General features: G+C 41.3%; 1 protein-coding gene across 1 annotated transcript in view; it reads right to left on the bottom strand.

The window, feature by feature from the left end:
* HADHA (hydroxyacyl-CoA dehydrogenase/3-ketoacyl-CoA thiolase/enoyl-CoA hydratase (trifunctional protein), alpha subunit) overlaps positions 1-23,257 on the bottom strand; it is a 30,881-nt gene that overhangs the window by 1,297 nt on the left and 6,327 nt on the right. Inside the window, exons 5-17 of the mRNA XM_004686385.2 lie at positions 21,487-21,625; positions 20,548-20,667; positions 19,267-19,369; positions 16,563-16,685; positions 15,494-15,612; positions 12,914-12,970; positions 10,747-10,856; positions 8,558-8,692; positions 6,441-6,612; positions 3,167-3,253; positions 2,180-2,320; positions 1,717-1,785; positions 568-763 (exon numbers count right to left, since the gene is read on the bottom strand). Coding sequence (XP_004686442.1) covers positions 568-763; positions 1,717-1,785; positions 2,180-2,320; positions 3,167-3,253; positions 6,441-6,612; positions 8,558-8,692; positions 10,747-10,856; positions 12,914-12,970; positions 15,494-15,612; positions 16,563-16,685; positions 19,267-19,369; positions 20,548-20,667; positions 21,487-21,625 — 1,571 coding nt within the window. The remainder of the gene's footprint in view (positions 1-567; positions 764-1,716; positions 1,786-2,179; positions 2,321-3,166; positions 3,254-6,440; positions 6,613-8,557; positions 8,693-10,746; positions 10,857-12,913; positions 12,971-15,493; positions 15,613-16,562; positions 16,686-19,266; positions 19,370-20,547; positions 20,668-21,486; positions 21,626-23,257) is intronic.

Raw genomic sequence — 23,257 nt, 5'->3', positions numbered from 1 at the left:
TCTACTAATGTCTTAGAAAACTCTAGGCTCTCATCTGTATTCCTGAACTTGCATATCTAACCCTAGAAACGTAGTTTGATAGAGAAGTCTTGTTTCTTGGAGCTTGGTAATCTGTCTGGATGAGAATGGCCACTGGGTGGGTTTTAAATGCCCAGGCACAAAACATGCCAACGGCCTAGTGTGGGCTTTGCTTCTACTTTGCCAAGAGAGGAAGCCCCCTCTGGTGGGCCTTGACAGCACACTCTTAGACTACGGTTTTACTTGCCAGGTGGCCAGACACCACGGGGCGGCGGGCTGCTTCAGCAGAGCTCCTCAGTGTCACAGATGCCGCAGCTGTCTGCCATAAATTGGCCAGGTAGTAACCGCAAAGCCTTAGAAGGCCAGAGATCGGCCTCTTCCCCATAATCTGCAGGCCCAGCCTAAGACATTTTCATGAATTCATTTTTGAAATTCCCTATGATAGTGGGCTCTATGTTTAAGAAATACTCTTCCACATGGGCTCATGACTCTTGTTTCTAGACGCTTTGTAACTGATGGTGCTAATTATGCTTTCTTGAGATTACTCACCCAGGAAGCCTTTGGACACCATCTGTTTCAGCAGTTCTAAACTTCCACCTTCAAATCGCTCCCCAAAGGCTTTGCCTAGATCTTCTGCTACGTGCTTTGCTACATCCACACCAACTTCATCCACCAGTGTGGCAGCACCCACAGGAAAGCCAAAGCTTGTGGTGAGGGTATCCAGCTTCTTGGGGTCAACACCCTCCTGAACAGGAAGTGAAGCGGGGAGGTCAGGGGAAGGCCAGCCCTGGTCTGACACAAGGACTCCCAGCGCTGGACCTCAGCCACAGCCTTGTGCCACACCCGCTTCATGTCTGGCACCACCGGCTCAGGCCCAGGGCTGGGGCTGTGTCTTGGGGAAGCACAGAGAGGGCTGGAGCCTAAGGGTAAGGCTGAGCCTTCCCTAACCTCTAACACTTTAAGGAGTCAGGAGATGAACTAATTATTCATGCCCTTGTTTGTAACGCTGCTTCTCAGTGGCAAGACTCCATAGCAGCCAGGGCTAAGTTTCCCCGGATGGACAGACGTCACTAAGCAGCGTGCAGCGGACCCCACGATCCCTGTGTCCTGGTCAGTGCCCAGTGAAGAGGTAATCTGTCTGCATGGGAAAGGCCACTTGGGTGAGTTTTAAATGCCCAGACAACACCAGATCTCAGGATGCTAAGGGCTTAGTGTGGATTTTGCTTCTACTTTGCCAAGAGAGGAAACTCCTGCTGGTGGGCTTGACAGCACACTCTTAGGATCAGGTTTTATCTGATGGCCCTTTTGTGCTAGTGATGGACAAGCCATTGAGAGGGTCTGTGTACAGCACAAACAGATTCCACACCAGTAAGATGAAGTGGGCCCTGTTCTGGATGGTCCTTACCTCAAAGGGGAGACTACAAAGGCACCTAACCGGATGTGGGGAGCGAGGGAGCAGCGCTAAAGTTCTGTTCAAGTGTTACAGCTCTTTTGGGATGTTTTCTGAGCCTCACTGGGAGACCCTCTCCCTCCACAAAAATTCTCGCCCTCGTAGTGCAGCGTAAGTCCACGACTAGCTATACCGGACAGAAAGGAGGCCACAAAAGCGCCTTTTCGGAGAAGCACTGGGAGTCGGCACATTACATCTTGACATCCATTTCGAGGACCAGCTTAAGGAGATGCGAGAGCAATACCAACCTGGAGAATCCTGATGACTTCTGACATCATGGGCGCGAGGCATCTGGTGGTATAGAAGCCAGGTCCATCCTGCCAAGGAAGAGAACGTGTGCTCACTGGCTTCTCATGGTACTACCCTTGTCTGAAAGCAGTCTTGACTGCTTAAGTCAGTTAAGGTGATTTAAATCTCAATCGAATCCTTAAAATTAAAATGCAGGCAACGCCACAGCCAGGTACTGCCTGGCCAAGAGCACAGCAAAGAGTTTCAGTCACCTGAAAAGTATGGAGTGGCTGAGAGAAGCTGCAACATCCCAGACACTCCCCACTCCAGCCCTGACCCAGGAGTCTGGTCGACACCACGGCCCCTATCAGAGGTGACATGGGAAGTCGGAAAGCCGATGTGTCTGTGCCAGAATCACAAACCAGGAGGTGTCTGGCATCTGAACAGAACCTCTCTGACGCCACCTGTCACACAGATCCTCACCTTGACCACAATGATGACCTTCCCCTGCTTGAGACCAACTGCGACAGCAGAAGCAGTTGTGTCTTTTGAAGTTTTGTCAGTTGTGATGATCTCCAGCAGCTGCATCTTGTCCACGGGAGAGAAGTAGTGCATGCCGATCACCTGGCCGGGACAGAGCCAAAAGGTTTAAGGAAGCTGAGACGCCTCAGAGTGTCCCTTTCTGGGGGAAAGGGTGGCAGCTGAGACCAGGAACACCACCTGACAGCCAGATGGCTTGGTTCCATGGGTCTGTGGTAAGAAGTTCACCATGGTCAGGGAGAGGTTACTGGACCCCCTCTTCTACTTGCTACTAGGGCTTTGCCTTAAGGGTGAGTAACGCTATCAACAATTAGTACCACAATCAGCTAAAGGTCAGTTAGATTTACTGAGGATGAATGAAGGTTCCACTTGTACCAATGTTTTATTTCTTCTTGATTACTCTAGTAGAAAGCAGAAGCCCAAGGATAAACCTCATCATTCCAAGTGCTCACTAAAGCACTTCTACACCCACCCTTTCATTTCCAGGGTGCACGCTCGATGGGTCTAAGGACCCAAAGGTGGGCATGTCAGACACACCCGAGCTCCCATTCCTGGATCTGGAATTGGAATCAAACCTTCCTCCGAGTCACTGGAATGGGGTCTATCATGAGGTGACGTTTTGGTGCATTCCTTATTTTAGGTCTACTTTTAATACCCCAATAAAGATGGGTTTTATAGTCTGAACTGAAAAATAATACCAACTTGAATGCCAACCACCTATAAAAGTATATTTAAGACCTATTTCATTTATTCCTGCAACTCACTGGTTACAGTATACAAGTATAAAAGCAGTGTTTCTGTGCCCAATTATGGGAAAAATCACCATCCCCTGCACATCACAGTCCACACTCATCCCTTCTCATGTTCTAAGCCTTCATCAGTGAGCCTGAAGCTGTCCAGCAGTCTGGGTTTCCTCTGTTCAGAATTTACCTTCTCAGGTCTCTTGCTGACAGAAGCAATTCCACTGATTGGGAGAGCAGATGTGTTACTGGCAAAGATACAGTGGTCTGGAATCACCTGCGGGGGAACAATATTTAAGGTCTGGGAGACGAACCGAGCACAAAGCAAAACCAGCATGTGACACCAGGGCCCGGCCCAGCCTCCCGGCTGCCCGGACAGTAGCTAACATGCACCCAGACAGTCACGGTCCCGAGGCTTCTGTATCGGGGAAAGCGTCGCCCTTCTCTTCCCGTGCAGTCGGCTTCCTCGCACCCATCAAACGGCTGTCTCATGCTAACGGAGACTGCATCTCCACAGTTAGGTAAATGCAACACCTTGGAGAAGCACTTAAAAGTTGGCCATGAATCAGGCGGTAATGTGCACCCTACTTCATTTTATAGTGTTACTAAAAAAACTAACACTGTGATGATACTTACATTACATGAATACTATTTAACTACTAAACTGGAGAACAGTCTCTAAGGTAGATTGCCTCAGCATTCTGCCCATGACCTCAGCTTACTCATGTTTTTATTCAGATGCTTGGCTGAAAAATGCAAGTGCACCTATCAAATTTGTGCATATCTGGGACAGGCAGAATCCTAACATTATAGATGAACGTCAAAGATAGAATATAAAATGTTATAATGAGGAAAAAGGGTATTGCATAAAGACTTTAAAAAAAAAATAAAGGGCAAAAGATCTAGAAAGGCACTGGGTGGATAAGAGCTGAGCTGGCAGTAAACCTGTGATGAAATTCCATGATTTTGCTTAATCCAAAGTATAACATTAGTTGACAGTACAGTGTGACAGTAAGGAAAGAAAGCTGACAGTCTCAACTTGCATTATGGTTGTGTAGCGTCGAACGCTGGTAGCAGAACTCTCTTAAAGGAAAGCCAACATCTCCAGAGATGGCCAGCAACAATTCCTCCCCTTCGTGTACATGTCTGTCTCCTCCCATCCAGAGGTAGAGTCTGTTTTCTGTCCTGAATCTGGACAGGACTGGCCTGTGACTTGTTTTTGCCGATAGAAAGCAGAAGTGACTGAATTGCAGGCCTAGCCTTAAGAAGTCTGGCAGCTTCAGCTTTTGCTCTTTTAGAAGCAAAGATACAGTGGTCTGTAGAGAAGTTCTGGCTAGATGACTAAGGGTCGGCAGGCCGGGGGAAAGGGGAGCCATGTGGAGAAGCACTGAGGTACCCCAACAAAGCTTTCAGCTGAGTGTGGTGCTGTCAGTGACCCCATAAAAAAACCTCAGGAATTGAGAGCCAGCTGCCTCTGCAAAGCCTAGCCCAAACTGCAGAACTATGAAAAGGCAGCTATTTTTGCAATTATTTGTCACATGTCAATAGAATGCTGAGATACAATGAAGATATTAAAGGGGACAACCGAGACAGGGGAGGTCTGGGGATAAGATCTCAGGAAGGATGCAAAGGAGCTTAGCTCTTTGGAGAGGAAGAGAAAATAATTCTTATCGTAGAGATTCAGCTTTAAAATTTCTTATGAAGCAATGGACTTCATGTCTTCCCAAAGGTCTTTCACCAAAATTCTTTGATTTTCATTTTTTCTATTCTTTCTGAGTCTCTTATTTTAGATGATCTCACTAACTCACTAAAAATATAAAGGCATCTGATATGCAAATAGCTACAATACACAGAACATTCTGGGCTTTCCCTACGTAGTAATCTTCCTACCTAAAGCTGGCACTGTGTTGCGCACTTGCTGCTCAGCTCAGTGGTCTGCGTATCTGCCCGTGTCACCTCTGCTCACTCCTGCTCGTGCTCCCACCTGTGAACTTCACAACCCCACAGTGTTCTTTCCCTTTCCCTTCTAGGTCTGCCCCTCTCTTTCTCCCGTAATGTTTACATTTCTCTTGGATCTACTATATCAATGTATTCATAGTCTGCATGTCCCTTGATCTGGTCCCGCTTCCTTCTCTTTTCCTTGACCACTGGTTTCCTCATTGCTTAAAGAACACACTTTTCTTCATTCTGATACCCGCAAACTCAAGATTTTCCAGGGAAAATAGCACCACCAGTCAGCTGGTCACCCTGGCTGTGCCTGCAGTTGCTGTTCCCCAGGGTCAAGCTTTCACAGCTCAGCAGTGTCTCCAGAGCCCTGAGGATGCTGTCTGTACAGCTGAGCTGAAATGCCATTTGGCATGCATGGAACACACACCTTCCAGCTCATCTGGACTCCTGCACCACCCCCCCCCCCAACCCCGACCCTTGGCCCAACCCGCTGAGCCTGCATAATGCTTTGCCTAAAGGAAAAATTTTGGAATGTGTGAAAATCTGTTCACAAACTGGAGCACCTTAGGTTCAGTCTTCAGTAGAGCAGACTGCCCTCTCACAGAAGGCACCTCAGGTACACTGCAGGTTTCATCATGGCCCACAGCTGAAGACAACTGGACTGTTGCCAAGTGAGCCATTTCATTTGCTAACCCGCAATGCTTGCTAACTGTAGGCTAGTCTAGGCCCTGGTTCTGTCTTATGTCTGGAGGACTGCCATTTCTTCTCTTCCAGGTGTTTTCTTCATACTGTCCAATCAAGTATGTTTTCTTTCCATGCTGTTCCATCTCTAGAATTGTTTCTTGAATAGAAGACCTGGGGTATAGGCCAGAGATGCGGGGTAGGAGGGAGGTGGGTGAAAGGATTCACCAGAGAAAGAGTGGGGAGCATAACAGGCAGATTGACTGAAATACGCTGCTGAGGGGAGCAGTGAGTGGGTCAGGAAAGGTCTGCTGTGCCATATGGGTCAGCTCCCTGGTTGGGAATGGACCTCAGGCTGTAGTGGTGATAGTGCTGAGACTTAACCCTATACCAGGGTTAAGTCCCTCAGGACCCTCAAGAATTGTTTATGTGAAGCACTTAGGATCAAGACCAAAGCAGAATTTTCACGAAATAAGCATCCAAATCCTGACTAGACAAAGTGTTCCATCCATGTTTCCTTTGCTGCCTTGACTGAAGTAGTTCAGTTATGGCTTGAGTCAACCAAAATTGTCACCTGGCTGTATTCCATGTGTTTGTCTGTATATTTGAATTTCCAGATAAGGATACTGAACCCTGTGCTTAGGTTAACAAAGCTACTTGATTTTCTTCCCTTACAACTTAGATTTGACCTGTTATGATGTACAGAGTATGCATGAATGTGCATAAAAACTGACACTTGGAAATAAACAGGCCTATGGAAAAAACCTTGAGTTTCCTGGAGTTCGGTTAAAGCCCCGTCTCACCGAGGATGGGAGGGCAATGGGTCCTCTACTCACCGCTTCTACCTCCTTCAGCACTTTGTGTTTAAGACTGAGGTCCTCAAAAACGGCTTCAATCACCATGTCAGTCTTTTCAAAACCCTTGTAATCAAGCTGCCCAGTCAAGTTGCTGAAAATGGAGTCTCTTTCAAATGATGTTAGGGCTTTCTTCTTCACTTTATCATTCAGCCTAGGAGAAACACGTATTTAGTGCAAGTGACCAGGAGCTAGGAAACTGCCATTACTGACTGTCCATGGGCCAAACAGTTCTGAGGTTTTTGCCAGTTCTGTGAGGGAGCCACTAGCCTTCCATTTTGAGGAAGGTGAGTTGCTCAAAGAGGCTCAGAGGCAGTGGTGGTCAAACAGCTAGCTAAGGAGGGGACTAGACTCCAAGGACAGGCTTATCTTCAAGATCCCATTCTTTCTACTATAAGATCCTCTAACTGCTGAACTTATATAAGTGGTAACACTCATGAAACAGTTTCAGTTGCCAAGAGGAGAAATACAAACACCAGAGAGCAGCCACAGAGCAGCTCAGGCTACTCTCTACCTACAACAGGGGAAGCAGCCAACATATGTCCTGGCCACATAGAATCTGACCTGCTCACCTATCATTTATTCTGTTATTCTGGAATTATGAATGTCTAGAGGACAGAGACCAAGTATTTCTTATATTCTTAATCCACTTCCCAGTCAGCATCTAGTAGCACACTGTATCAATTATATGAGATGTTAAGGTTTTTCTTTCCCATAGAGAGCTAAAAAGGATTCCTGCTTCTCACACATTTAACTGAAGGGGCTTTCTTAGGTTTTAATCTGACCACATTTTCAAAATAAATGAATTAGAATTTTCCTCTGAAGGAAGTTTTAAACCCCATTTTCTAATTTCCTTAACCAGAAGAAAACTTAAAGCCACAAGATAAACTGTAAAGAGTATTCAATCAAAGTCTAAAAGGTATGGGTTTACTTCCTGGTTTTTGACAAACATGTCAGCAGTCAGCAGACAAGATGCTTGTCAGAGTTCAAAACACTGTTAGTTGCTCTAATTCTAATACCTAATACTGTCTGAGAGGATAGAAAACATGTATGACCCACTGTCAGCACTGCCGAGAGTCACCAGGGCCTGATGAGTCACCACAGCTGGGCCCAACGGAGATGGAAGGGAAGAAGCTACTTCAGAGCGGCACTTCTCGCGCCAGGGAGCTTTTGAAAGACTCTCTGGGGATGCGTGCGTGCTCGTTCTGGAGTGATGTCATCTCGCATATACTGCTTTTCTGTACTACTCCTTGCTATTTTACCAGTCTAACTGGCACCATGATTAAATCTTCCAGGTCCTGGATAGCATTATGCTGGCAATCTATGAGCTTCTCTGAAGAAAGGTGTTAAAAATAGACTGAAACTACAAACCCATTTAAGAAACAAACAAGCTCACTTAGATAAATGCCACACACCAGGCAATCTCAGTAGCCGGCTTGTCCTTACAGTGGAGCAGAGAACTGAGCTTAAACGCATTAATTCCCTATTTGCTAAGTCGCTGCTCAGTGTCTGTGTTAACAGGCACGTGGGGGCGGGGGGAGAATGGGTCAGCAGGCAGAAGGGGAGTATTCACCCCTCATTAATTCAGAGACACAGTCTGTAAAACCTGACACTGGCACCAAACCAGCCAACTGCTTCTCTACAGTAATAGAAATAACCAGGAGAAATAACCAGGTTCTGAAGCTTTGTGCACAGCCCCACAGCAGCAAGCAGCCCTCTTACATCCTAATCTCAGCTCTCTCCAGAGAGACAAAAGACATGCTGCCTCAGCATTTCAAAATATTATAACCATTAAATGGAAATGATCAAAATTCACAAACACGAGAAATTCTAATTTGATATGAAAGGTAAGATAAATGGCATTTCAAAATGTCTAACAGATAGTTTTTCTTCCATACCTAAAGACTACAGACTCCAATGGATGCTAATAGTTTATAATATCTGTAACAAAATGAAGAGAGGGAAGGAATTAGTGGATCTAAAAACCAAAGAAACGGTGGCTCAATGGTGAAGCATACAGCATCGTGCTTAGGAGAAAGACCGGGCAGCGGCGAACACCACTGCTGACTCGTGGCGCAGGCTGGGCGCAGGCTTCTTACCCCTTGAACACTTGTTGCTGCCCTCGGCCCAGCCCGGGCAGTGTGGCATCTTTCAGGATAGTCTTCAGGCCCTTGTCCACAGACACCTGGGCAATGCCGGCCCCCATCAGCCCCGCACCCAGCACGGCGAGGTGCCTGCAAGGGAAGAGTGAGATGAGGTGTCTCTGGGGCGACTCAACCACTAGCAGAGGGGAGGCTGCCCACGCCATCAGTAAGCCAACGAAAGCAGAACGATCAAACCTTTACAATAACTCATCTACAGAATGATACCTTAATAAATGAGTGATTTTCAAATGAAAAAGTCCATAAGGGCTAAAAAACGGCCTGCTCACGAAGATAGAATACTTATTTTCAATCATGCCTGGCGAATAATACAAACATTTATAGGGTGTTATGTTAGTGGAGAAAATGAGAAAACAGGGTAGAGAAATAGAATAGGGACTAAAAAAATATCAAAATAAAATTTTTTGTTTCAAAATGACCTCACAAAATTAAGACACATAAGTAAAGGAAGAAATCTGCAAAGAATATAGCAGACAAAGGATTACTACTTGGGAAATATGAAGATCATGCATTTGGCGATTAAAAAAGACAACCCAGCCAAAGGAACAAGGGCTGGGAAGTGACTCACGAAAGAAGAAAACAATTAAGATGTGTCAGTGCAAATTATGATGTTTTCTTCCCATTAGACTGATAACAATTTAAACAGTACACAATTTTGACAGTGTACAAAAATCAGATCTTTCATGCATGGTTGAAGGAGTATACTTTGCCCTGGCTGGAAAATAAATTGAAGAAAAAAGTAACATCATCTTGAAAATGAAAGTCAATTATAAGGAACACAAAGAAGAGGTCAAGGTGAAAACTTAATAAATTAAACTAGTCCTCCTGTAAGTCCTCAATAGGTTCTTAGAAACTGACTTTAGCTGAGCAACAAGGAAACTGAAGCAAGTTGTCAAGCAACATTTCATTCAGTGCAGACAGATTACTTTTCTCTCCCACTTAATGTTTACTGAGGTAAAGTAGGTTTAATTTTCACATCTGCTTTGGGGGTTTATGGGCTTAAACTTCTACAAATGTCTATCCTCACCCTGTCCAGGCTAGGATAGCTTTTTTGTCAACAAGGTAACATAGAATATTTGCTCCACTCCCAGGAAAGAGGTCTTTCTCTCCTGGTTGCCAGTAACTGCCTCTGCTTCTACCTGTTTCATCCCCCTCCCTTGAGATAACTTGCATTTCTTATCTTTACTTTCTGTTATCATAAATCTTTTTATACAAAAACTGAACTATTTTCCTTTAAACAGCTATTATAAATAAGGTTAGATGCTACATGGTCCACTTTGTGCTCACGGCTTGAATGTTTGAAGACGAGAGGGGTCTTCCTGTACGAGTCCTCTATTTGCTTTTCCCCACTTGTCCCATGGAGACCTGTATATCGGACCATACCAGTTTACAGACCTTTTAGGCTTTACAGATAGACTGATAGAATACTTCCAATTTTTCGATACTACTAACACTGTGCATAATGCACAGTGTAGATAAAGAGAAGATAAAGAGAAGAGTAGATAAAGAGAAGTGGCATTAGTAGGTTTTAAGAGTATACTGTTTTTGGTATTTTGGAATGTAATCTCACTGCAGGTAATGAGATGGGAAGGTGGTAACATTAGTTTCTATCAAGTTTCTATCTTATAGAAATTCATTTAGAACAGTTTCTCAACTTCAGAACTGCTGACAGTTTGGGCTACATAATTCTTAGCTGTGCATTATAGGACGTGTGTGGCATTCTTGGACCCTACACTAGATGCCAGCAGCACCCTTCCGCAGTTGGGGCATATTCCCAGACATTATCCATTGTTCCCTAGGGTCCCGCACTGTCAGGCTGAAAACCAATGAATGAGGAGGTGAGTTTAGAAGCATTATTTAACTTCCAATGCTGAAGAACCACTTAGGCAGCATAACATGAAAAAGCAGGCAGAATTGAGGTTGTAAGCTAGCAAGACAAGAAAGTCTCTACGGGGCCACAGAACTCTGGAAGTAGAAGTTCTCGGTAGGGGCAGGGATCAGTGTGCTCACGACGGCAGAGGTGTACACCAAGTCTGAAGATAATCTAATTATGTAGCTCTTCGAAGATACCAACAGGCTTTACTCAGTTAAATCCACGAGGGCTTCCTAGGTAGAATTTAACTTACTTAACCTCCTTCTGCGGATTTCCAAATTTATTCTTCTTGCACAGGACTTGACCATGGTAAAGTCCCATCAAGGCCTTTGATTCGTTGGTCATTGCAAGCTCTCCAAATTTCTGAAAAGTAAAGGGGGAAGAGAGAAGGTTGAACTTCACTGCCTCTGCAACGGGATCCCCTCAGAGCAGAGCGAGGGAAGCCTCGCTGCCTCCAGGCCTCTGTGGCGTGTGCCGCACAGGTCTGTTCCCACTGGCTTCTTTCTTTACTACTTTGAGACACATTCTGGATAAACTGAACTCTCAGATTCACTCCCCCAGACACGGTAGCTTTTCCCACAGGATTAATGAACTAATTTGTTCAATATAAAGATGGAAGAGAAGGCCCCGAGAAGCCAAGTACCCTTACTCAGAGCCACACTGTCTGGAAGTGTTAGAGACAGACCTGAACCCAGGCAGCAGGCTCCCTGCTCCCCGCACTGGGGCGGGCTGCCACACGAGACACCTGCCACTTGAGCTAGCCCCTTAACTCCAGGGAGAACAGGTCTCTACTTAGTGTTGGGAGCATGAGATTTAAAGTGTGGGCTTGACAGAACTGGGCTTGAATCCTGACTTTCAATTCCTAGTTTTGAAGCTTTTTTAAAATGGGAAAAACAACACCTATTACTGAGGGAACAAATGAAAATTCTAGTACAACTAGGGTTGTAATAGTTACCATCATCACTATTACTAGAATTTACTGGTACATTCACATGGTGCAAGTGAAACAACATTATAATCTTGATGAAGCAGATTCCAGTCCATAACACAACAATTTTTTAAACTATGGGTAGTCAGTGGTCAGGAATTTGGTGGGCTGTGATAAGAACAGACAGAAATACTAAAGATAATGGACACCGTGGGGACAACTACTGGTTCGTGACACGTGCTTCTTTCTGTACGCTGCACATTTTTGAGCACTGTCATAAGCAATCTAACACATAAAATGTTTTCTCTGAGACTTTCTCTCGAGATTTTCAGATATATTTGTTTGTTTGACTGTCAAAGACCAAGCATTCTTCAAAGATTGCTTGAAACTGTAAAACAATCCAAACCACTGAATCTACAATAACAAATCTACAACCAATGCTGAGGCTGGTTAACACATCTCCTCTCTTCCTTTCTTAGTGGATACAAAACATTTCCTTTCATTTTCCTAATTCATCAAAGAGAGGTTGGGTTTCAAAGTGTTTTCTCTAAGCACTAACAAGAAAAACATTTTTTCTTTTTCTAGCACCTAAATTTATTTAATTTGGACAATATACACTTCCTCCCCCAGGTGTGGTCACTGTTGTTCTCCCACTACCAAGGCCACAGTCCATCACCCTACGCTCCGTGCTCTGCCCCCACCCTGTGTTCACCTCCCCGCCCCATCCCCCCAGATGCTTCATATCTGTGGCTAGCTAAGTGAAGTCAGAAGGAAAAGGGTGAGTATCAGATGTTTTCACTTGTATGTGGACCATAGGAAAACCAAAGGGTCAAAATAAACCCTGAAAGCTGACCACTGATGTGAAAAAAATGTTTTTCTATAAATGTGTTAATTTTATCACAACAAAACCAGTCTATAACTATAGAACAGACACATCCAAATGATTCATTTTTGAAAGCATCCTAACTCTGCCCTTGCTCAATTAGTTATACCCTCCTTATTGAGAGTAAGACCAAGTATCTTCAGATCACTGGGGTGCTCTCAGCATCTAGTGGCTCACTAAAGTTAACCCCAAATAATGAAAGTACTAGAATACAACTTTTTTTTACTACTTTGGATACATTGCCCCCCCCCCCCCATTGGCTTTCTACAGAGTTTTCAGATCTTGGTTCTTCTTTTTTTTAAAAGATTTATTTATTTATGCATACAGAACTGGGGCACAGGCCAGAAGTGCCTGGGTGGTGAGAGGCTTCACCAGAGACAGAGTGGGGAGCAGAACAGGCCAACTGACAAAGTACACTGCTGAGGGGAGCAGTTGGCGAGACAGGAGAGGTCTGCCATGCCATGTGGGTCAGCTCCCTGGCTGGGGATCGAACTCTCCACAGGGCCTGGCCATAGACTGATAGTGCTGAGACTTTAACTCCTGTGCCACCAGGAGGCCCCATGGTTCTCCTTTATATAGTTGTAAAAAATTGTAAGAAAATAACTTTACCTGAGATTCAGAGAGGTAGCCAGCATCACTCCCTTGCTCTAGTCCCGTCTTTACCACCTAGAAAACATACAGAGGACATTGTTCTTTGTTGGAACAGACTGGTGAGATGGGCAGTAATGCTGAATGCTATTGTTGGTCTTCAAAGAGCAAGTCAACTGTTTAGATAAGATAGAGAAGAGGGCTGCAGTTGCTCAAGACTGACTTAACTGTCCATCTTTGAAGCTACTGTAAACAGCATAAAATGGAAAGAGATAAATAGAAGAGAATCAAAAATTTAGAATAGAAAAACAAAGTGGTCCCACAGCTCAAACACTTCCTCTTTTTTTTTTTTTTTTAAAGATTTATTTATTTATGCATACAGAGCTGGGGTATAGGCCAGAGCTGAGGGGCGGTGAGAGGATTCACCAGAGACAGGAGAGGTCTGCTGTGCCACGTGGTCACCTCCGGCCTGGGACCAACTGGCACTGAAGAGAAAGCTGTGCTTTAACCCTTGTGCCACCAGGGAGCGCCCCAAACCCTCTTTATCTTCCTCTTTATCTGCCTCTACTTCTCCTGTTTTTTATCAGAGAAAGAAATATTATCCTGTTCCATGTGTTAGTGAACACCTTTTCCTCTTAATCACCTTCATTCTGTTTAAATTACTTTCCCAGTTTTTTCCCTGTTCTCCAAATGTAATTAGCTCCCCAAAGTTCAACTTTCAGTTCTTTCTCCCTCTAAATTTTCATTCATCTTCTCACATACCATCTAGTTTATCACACGAATCATGAACTCTATAAAATTCAACTTAACAGTTGGCATAAATAGTAGCCTAAGTCTAAGGCCAACTATAAGTAATAAAGGAAAGACCATGGACTTACTCACCATAATTTATGGGAATGACAAAATTTTTAAATTCCCAACAAAGAGATGTGTATCCTTAATTAACTTCTAACAACTGTTGCTTAATTTCTTGAAATATCTAAACCTCCACACTTCCAAACTTATTTCATAATCTCTCTTGGACAAGTTATCTCAGGGTCTTATTCAGATTGTAAGTCTGAATAATAGCTTCCTATTTCATTGTCCTTCTATCTTTCTAATTAAATTTTACTCACAACCATGAAAATGGTTCTCTATGATCCATATACAACAAGAGTCAAATTTCCTAATTTATTGAAAACCTTTTCAAAACCTTACTTCAGTTTACCCTCGGCAGACATTTTACTACCTCCTACAAAAAACTGGCATCATTAAATGTTCCTTTCAGAGCTTCATGCTTTCCAGCTACTCTACCTTTGCTCAGAAATTTTGCCTGACATTGTCTTGTCTTCAGATTCTTTATCCATTCTTCAAGGTTTAGGTCAAACTCCATGAGCCTCTTCCTGGTCTCTGGCTCTGTGATTATTCTCTTCCCCAAGGACTTAGCCACTTTCTCTGTCCAATTAGCTGGCATTAGTCCTGTGTTGCCATATAATGGTCCTTATACTATACCTGCTTTACCTTAGATGTTTAATTTCGTTGGTCCAGACTGTGAGAAAAATGGAGGTAGAGAAAGATGTTTCAGATTGTATGTATTTTGCTATCTGCTGCTGAAAGTATTGGTTGTGACTCATTTTCCAGTTCTGAACTCTTTGATTTATATGCTCTCTTAATTTTGGATCTTCTAGACTGAAGAGTTGTAAGTTTTGTTTTTTTTTTTTTAAGATTTATTTATTTGTGCATACAGAACTGGGGTACAGGCCAGAGACTCAGGGGCAGCGAGAGGCTTCACCAGAGACAGAGCGGGGAACAGAACAGGCAGATCGATGAAGTACACTGCTGAGGGGAGCTGCGGGCGGGTCAGGAGAGGTCTGCCACACCATGTGGTCACCTCCGGGGCAGGCGGGAATCGAACTCATGCAGAAGCAGCTTTAGATTCTCAGTGCTGTGCTTTAACCCGCTGCGCCACCAGGGAGGGCCAGAGTTGTAAGTTTTAAAGGCTTCCTTTAGACAGAAGTTTCTTCAACCCTGTGATCATTTCGATTATTCTCATTGATCTTTTACAGATTACTCTAAATTATCACCTCTTTTTAGAAATTATGGCAACGGGGAAGTCAGTTAAGACAGTGTCACTTGGACAGTGACAGTGGTTTTGACTAAGGTCAAACACAGCAGATCCTTGAATGACATCATTTAGTTGGGCCGGGGCGCCTGACATTGTTCCAGGACCTGCTTTCATTATTTGTCACTTTACCTATAACTATTGACACTTAATGAATATTTATTGTACAGTAATCAATTTTGCTTCAACAACTTCCCAGTAAATAGTTTACTGACCTTGTCACACCGATGTATTAATAATACAGGTTCCTTTTCTGGTTTTTGTTCATTTTAAATTCACCAACTACTTATTATAATTCTCACTAGTTATCCCCAAATATATCAATTTATATGAGCCCTTATATACCTTTCCTCACTATTGATAAATACTTTCATAGCAGACTTAAGAGTTTTAGTATGAGTATACAAGGTCCAAATGGCACTAAAGAGTTTTGCACTAGACAGAGAGAGATCTGAGGAGTGTGGAGTGTAAAGACTCCGGAGGGTAGAGTCAAGACTCACATCAATTATTTTCAGAGGTGCAGGATAAAGGCCTTTGGTCTGCTTTCGTACTGTTTCTTCCACCTTTTTATAAATCTGTTGCCTGACAAATGGAATATTCATGGCGTACGATGTCAATTCTGCAAGGTAAAATGCTTTTAGAAACTTATTGGAAAGAACCTAGCCCTCTGTTTGTTTTGTAAACTCCATTAAAATGCAGTAATTCTAGTTATTGGAAAGACCTGCTTTTTATTCTGACATGCAAAATTTCTAAATTTTACTCTAATTTCTAATTTTACTTTAAACATGGTTTCATTACTTGATACATACTAATGCTAGGCAATGGATACTACTCTTGTATTAATGTTTAAATCTTACAAAGTTAAACATTTTCTTAAAACAGGGTTAGTTATAGGACTTAACTACAGAACAGAACTGGTGTAGCTCTTAGGGTTAACTTATACACAAATGATGCATTTACTGCTTCCTCACCTGAAACTTGTAACAAATAAAATTAAATTCCCTGGAAAAAAGCTCTCCCTTTGGTGTTATTTTTGTTTGTTTGTAGAGAGGTTTAAACTATCTTTGGTGGAAGAGTGATTTTTCTTTATCAGAGTGAAGGAAGTATTCTCTCTCCCCAGGTAGCTAAGACGAATCAACAGTAAATGTTTGCAGTGTAACCTAAAATGTGCCCTGGGAAGTACTCAGAAGACAGCCTTGGCTGAGAGCGCACTTCAAGCCAGCTGCATAATGGAGATCAGGTATATTAGGTGTTAGCCTAACTGACATGAAATGCCTGTGCTTGGAAATGAAAAGGATGCAGAGCACAGAACCAGGATCAAAGCGGTTTGCATCTCTTATTTCTTCCTCATCATTGTTACTTTCTGCATTACTAGGCTTGTGGATTGATGGCTAACATTGCCCACTGTATATATGTTACTTAAGTTTTGTAACTGCAAGGAAAATAGGAGTCTGCTTGGTCTCCTTATATATATTGGTTGGTTTAATCTGGTCTACTTCTAGCTTGTTAATTGTAAACTGATCAGTAATATTTGGATTCTGGCGTTTGTGCTTTAAAAATGACACTCACTTTCTATCAATCCCTTGTCTCTCTTTGGAGAGATTTTCTTATCAGCTAATCCTTTGGCAAAAGTAACTGCAACTTCTTCTAGGTATTCAATTGTCCGTTCATCTGCAGGTTTTAAGCCTGGTCCTGCAAAAAACACAATGAAATGTAAATCAGGCTTACGTCAATCACAGGTAGGAAAACACTTAGGTATGCCAGAGCCAGAGACTCAATGCCCACTCTCAGCAGTTTTCTTTTCAGACCAGAGACTGGGATATGAAGTCACTAACTATGGATACAGAAGAGAAGTAATACTGAGCATCTGAACATGCTCTCTAGGTAGAAAATGAGGGCTTAACTGTGTACCAGTCTGGCTTCCACTTCTGAGTAGGAGACATATAATTTTTACAGCCTGTATTCTTGCTGTAAAAATTAGGAAAAACTTGCAAAACCACATTTGTAAAGACAGCAGAGAGCTGTGGAAGCAAAAAGGACAACATGAACGAAAATTCCAGCACCTGCTGGAGGTGACCGGATGATTTCTGGACAGTTTCTTTTCTAGGAATATATGATGTTTTTGGGCACACATTGGACCTGGATCAAGCAGAAGGATGAGAGTGGGGGAAAGTGAGAGGAGCTGTTTTTGATTGTCACATACAAGAGGTTAAACGCTAGAAGAATTCAATGCAAAGTTACCCCATGGGGCATTTGTGGAGTTCTAAGGGTGTAGGAGGCTGGAGAGGCTAGGTGAGAAAGGTGGAGTGAATAGCTTTTAGTGTCATAATATTTAATATACAAAGCACTTCTACAGCAATAAGGATATGCCAAAATATGCAACTGATTTCCTATTCAAGGTATTTGCCAGATACTGAGCCTGTGTGAGATAGGAGACTTAAGAACAAGACTGTAAAATTCAAAGAATAAATTTCTAAGGCTGTGAAAACAGACAACCTACCAAGCTCTTAATCAGAAGCCTGGAGGAGCCACACCAGAGGAAGAGGTGGCTGGGGCTCAAAAAGGCAATCTTGCACAGTCTGGTGATACTTAGGGGAAAATTCTGATGGAGGAAGGAGTTTACAGTAAATATGCAACCAATCACTCCCTAAGACATCTGCCCCATTTTGAACCTATTTAGGGGAGGCAGAAAAAGAACTAAGCCCAAACCTTCTGAACACAACAGTGCATAGGGTCCATGCAGCCTGCAGGGAGGTCATGGAGACTGGAATTTGCGGGCTCGAATATTACAGAGCAGTTCCTAATATCCAAGAGGTAGAGGAGAGCTCTCGGTAGCTCTAGAAGGGCCCCTCAAAACTCTTGGTCTTGCACACACAAAACTACAGGCATGATAAAAGCATTCAAAGAATCAAGAAAGAGATACCTATTGCCAGGAACAAATTGTCTGATAGAAACAGATGAAGAAATGGAAAGATATAGTTGGCAAACACAGTATTAGAAAGGCTATATTGTGAACTCATGCCAAAGTAGAGGAAAATGGAAACATAATAAAGAGAAATTGAAGACATATCAGGGAATGTTATTTCTCAAAACAAAAACCAAAACATGAAACACACAGGACTGGATTAACAGCAGATTGTAACAATGAAGATCAGGAAACTTGAATTCATGGCAGAAGAAAATATATAGAACAGTATTTAAATTACAGGAAAGAGTAATTTCACCCAAGGCCTTTGTATTATCTTCAGAGCATTTTCAGTTGTATGTAGAATAGCTACTTCATGTTAGGGGAAGTTCAATATGTCTGTATTGTCTTTATTTGGAGATTTAGGACAACATAACAATACATGCAGAAGCTGACAAATGGTGGGGTGTATCAGCCCCCCACCTGTTGTGTTGATCCAATGAGGCTACAGTTCCTGGTACCAAATAAACACTACTTCAGGTGTTACTGGGTGCTAGTTGGTAGATAGCTACATAGTCAGATGACTTTAGCTGAGGAAGATCGCCCCCAAATCATCTGGGTTATCTTAATTTAGTCAGGTGAAAGGCATGAAACACAGAGCTGAGCTTAGCACTCTCTCAAAAACTGACAGGACAAGAACCCACAGGGACATAGAAGATTTAAATAACTTTGTCAGCTGGCTTGACTTAAAATTTATATGGCCCTTTACAGAACAGTCTACCCAACAATAGTAAAACATATTTAGTGCCTTGGGAACATTCACCAAAGCAGCTCACAGTCTGGGTGTAAGACAAATCTTAATAAACTTTAAAATTATTAAAATCATACAAGCAAGGATACCTTATTCTTGTTATTCACAGTAGTTATAGTTTAAAAAGTCACCACAAAAAAAACTGAATTAAAGAATACTGAACTATTGTATGAATAGATGCAATTATTCTTCTCAGGTTGGTTTTTCATTTTATATTATTAAAAAAAAAACCCCACAAAACTTGAAGGAGGGTTCTTAAGGATAATGTTAAAATTATCCTTATATGGATAATGTTAAAATTATCCTTTTATATATCCAATATATGACTTGAATGATATATTGATTACTCTTGATGTACAGAGTAATATTTTATAGAGTAAAATAGAAATTAGGGCATTATTGGAAATGGCTTTGTTAATTATTTTAGGAAATTCACTCTTACATAGTGATGACTTGTTTCTTAAGAGCATGAGTTTCTATCTAATCAATATTCAACATAGTAACTCTTTTGAAAAATAACTTCATAAGGCCCAACTGGAAGGCATGCTAATACTTACCCAGCGGGTCCACCAATTGGTCAACTAGCCCCATTTTTTTGGCTCTATCTGCGCGAATGTTTCTACCAGTTAGCATCATGTCAAAAGCAGCAGGCACACCTACCTAGTGTGCAAACAAGGATCAGAGGACAGGAGAAAAAATTCAGTGGCCGTTAAACACCACGAATCACTCAATGAACAAAATAAATATTAAAATAACAAAAGTCAAATCACATTTTTGTGCTATTTATCAATCAGTTAAATTTTACATGTCAGTATACATTTAAGTAACTTTTGGGATTATAAACCTCTAGCTAAAGCAAAAATGTCTATTTCTCTTAATTCAGTTCATAGAATTTCTGTCTTGGGGACTTGATAAAGTGGAGAAATAATTTCTGGTTTACTAAAATTGCTCACTTATGTCATTCTGAGTTACTTTTCTATCACTTCTATAATATTTAAAAACTCTATATTTGAACTAGTGGGGACTCTGAGGAACCTGACAGGTATGATAATGCCTTAGAAAGACTTTTAGGTTTAACAAAAATAGAATTCAACTAAGGTATTTTATATAAAGAAAAATGGCATCTAGCAACACTCAAATGCTAACTATAAAACAAGAAATTCAGTAAATATTTTTATATACATACATACTTATTCATTCTCTCAAAAAATCCTCTTGATAACCCCCATGAAAGGAAGCACATTATTATCAGAAAACTAAGAGTTCCTTTTCTTTCTGTGGCCAGTTTATATCAACTCTCCTCCAAAGAGCATTTCTGCTAATTTGTAATTCCACTGAAAAATCAAGAAATTATGAGATTCGTAATTTCCCTCATTTGATATTAACATTGTTCTGTAGTCTCCATTTCTGATTATTTCCCCACTCTTTAAGAATCCAAACGTCTGGACCTCCTTTGGCTTTACAGAATTCTGCAGAGATTGTCTAAGTCAGACAATGTTTGTCTATCACAAAACATCGCCCAAGGATTTGATAAACTGGTTAGATGATACCGTGCAGAAAAGGAACAAATTAAACTATGAGAAAGCCAGGCAATTATTTATCTTTTCCCTTCTTCAAGGACCAACAAAGGATTTTGATCAAGGAATTGAAGAGAAAGTAGTAGTGGAAAAATAAACACATGGAATAGAAATTTGTCATTTAACTTATGTAACTACATCTTATTTTGTTTCCGAATTCCACAAGGAAAACTTATGTTCTGTATTTCGTGTAAGAGGGAACAGCTCTAAAGGAGCATACAGGGACTGAGGTTCTCAAGTTCATGGGGGTCTGAAACTCACCATTTTGGGCAGCCTTTGTGTGCCGCCTGCTCCTGGCAAGATCCCCAGCAAGACTTCAGGGGCACCTAATACTGTTTTTTTATCTTTTGTTGCTATTCTGTATTGGCATGAAATGGCAAGCTTCAAAAAAAATGAAAGAAAATTACAATATTAGGAAATGTAACATTATAAGCTCTTAGGATGTAAGGCCAAAAGAGTTATAAAGCAATATGCCCACAGGACAAACTAAAATTCTTTAGGTTGGCATTTGATGCTTTCCACAATTTACCTTCTTATTCACACTTCTCCCTTGGTTTATTGGCATCTTTTTGGGTTGCAGATCTCCTTAAAAGCTGCTGAACATTGTAGAAGCTCTCACTAGAAAAATGTACAGTTGTACCCTAGGCTAAACTGTACCTTATAGAATCTTCTTTTCAACCAAGCAGGCCCACTCATGGAGTGCTAGTAAGTGCTGCTAATCCCCCTCTTTGCTAACACCACATGAAATATTCTTTCCTCATCCTCCCCACCCACTGGCTAATCCCATCTTTCAAGACCAGGCACAAGTTTCTTTAATATATATGAAAGTGTCTAGCATGGAGCCCAGTATGTGATAAATGCTCAATAAATGTTAATTTTTTTCTCCTGCCTTTTTCCTATATGTTCCAGACTAGAAGGCCTCTCTTCTCTAGATCTCAAATTATGTACTATTTTTGCTACTCACAAAGCACTTAAATGTATATTATACTTTGTGTTTCTCAACTGGATTTACATGGGTTAAGAATATGGATCACACTTCTGAAAAAGGGTTAAAACCTAACCAGAAGTTTGAAAACGAAAAAGAATGCTAATTCTATTTCAACAGAAACTTCATTCACAAAATTTAAAAGCAGCATAAAGGCCTATAGCTGGTGAGTCCCATCAGGCGTTAGTGTCTCAGTGACTTTGGGGTATCTGTACCTCAAGTCCTCCTCCCAAGCAGGATCCACTGATGGCAGCCACAATGGGCTTTGGGGATTTCTCAAGTTTCTCAAACATCTTTTGTCCTTCCTGTGATACTTGTGATACTTCCTGAGCATTCTTGCAAGCAGATAACATGCTGAAGTATCCATGAAAATAGAGAAGAGGGAAAAAACAAAGATGAAACTATAACCTCCTTTGCTTAATACCTAATCCATTATATCCTTATTCTGTCATATATCAATATGTGGTAGTGAGTTTTCACGTCAGAAGTTTAAGAATAGTCTTGCCTCCAACAGCACTAATGTCGGCAACCTCATCTCTTTTTACAAAAAGTATTAACTTTCTGCAATCAGAGAACATGAAACAAAACATTTGCATTATTTACTATTATTTACTATAACTATTGAGCTTTGTACATGAGGAGATAATCTTGTGGTAAATATTATCACTATCAGACTAAACATTTTCACTATCAGGTATCTAACAGGTTAAAAAGCAATCACAAGGACAAAAAAAGTTTCCAGGGGGCCTGAAACCTTTAAATAGACCTGCTAAAATAATAAAGTACTCAGCATCCTTTAATTTGAATTTGTTTCATTTGTTTTAGTTTGTTTCATTTCTGAACACATCCATGGTGCAGATTTTGTACTGCTGATCAAATGTAATTCTCCTGTCATGTAATATGCTGGGAGTTGCTCAATTAGCCTCATAAAAGCTGTATGTGTTTTTCTTTGGATATAGGTGGATACTGCCAGGCCCATCACTGTCTGGCTGAAGCTCAAATAATCAAGTTAGAAGAAAAAGCACTTGATAGAGATAGTTTTGTTTTTTTCTAAAACAAACAAACATTAAATGAACAATTAGAAACATAAATTCCTATTTACTGTACAAAGAGTGGGTAAAATCTGGAGCCAGGTTTGAAAATACACACTTTAAATATAAATTACAAAATAAGCCTGCAGTGCTGACTACCACTGCTTAAAGTAAAAGGAATATAATAAATACTCATATTTGGACTGAACTAATGACTGTTAACATTTTAACACATTAAAATAACACTAAAATATCATTTTTCCTTGTATGTGCTTTTAAACAAAAGTATAAACAAATTTTATAAGCCTACATTCTATCATTTAAAAAAGTTGCACCTAAAAGTTCCATTTGATGACCTTCTCTAGTCCTATAGCTCACTTCATTTTCCTGCAGCAACCATTTTCATATATTTGAAATGTATCCTTCCAGAGGAACAACGTATTGTATCTATAGACACCATAGAGAAGCATTCATATATGTTTTAAAACATTCACATACAATACATACTATATAAAACATTCTGTAATTTGCTTTTTTAAAAAATGACGTATTTTGAGCTCTAATCTTATACTATAGATCTAATTAACTCCTTTGTTTCACAACATTTTATCCTGTGGCTATTTCACACTTCATTTATCCGTTACCATACTAACTGAAGAGGAGTTTGTTTCAGTTGTTCACTATTCTAATTATAAAGGATGGAACACCCTTGATCTGGAGCCTTATAACAAAGAGTAGACTTTCTCCAGCATACACATCCAGAGGTGGTTTTGCTGGGCCATGTGATATATTATACCTACATTCAACTGCTGACAAATTGCTTCTAAAGTGGTTAAACTAACTGGCATTCCTATAAATATTTCTCACTTCCCCAAGTCCTTAGTGACATGATATTTTCAAACTTTTTAATGGCTTGATGGGTCAAAAATGGCACCTCATAGTTGATTTTATAGTA

Source organism: Condylura cristata, unplaced genomic scaffold (genome assembly GCF_000260355.1).
Source record: "Condylura cristata isolate star-nosed mole 26May11 unplaced genomic scaffold, ConCri1.0 scaffold00020, whole genome shotgun sequence".
Lineage (NCBI taxonomy): Eukaryota > Metazoa > Chordata > Mammalia > Eulipotyphla > Talpidae > Condylura > Condylura cristata.
This window is presented reverse-complemented; position numbering and strand designations above follow the sequence as displayed.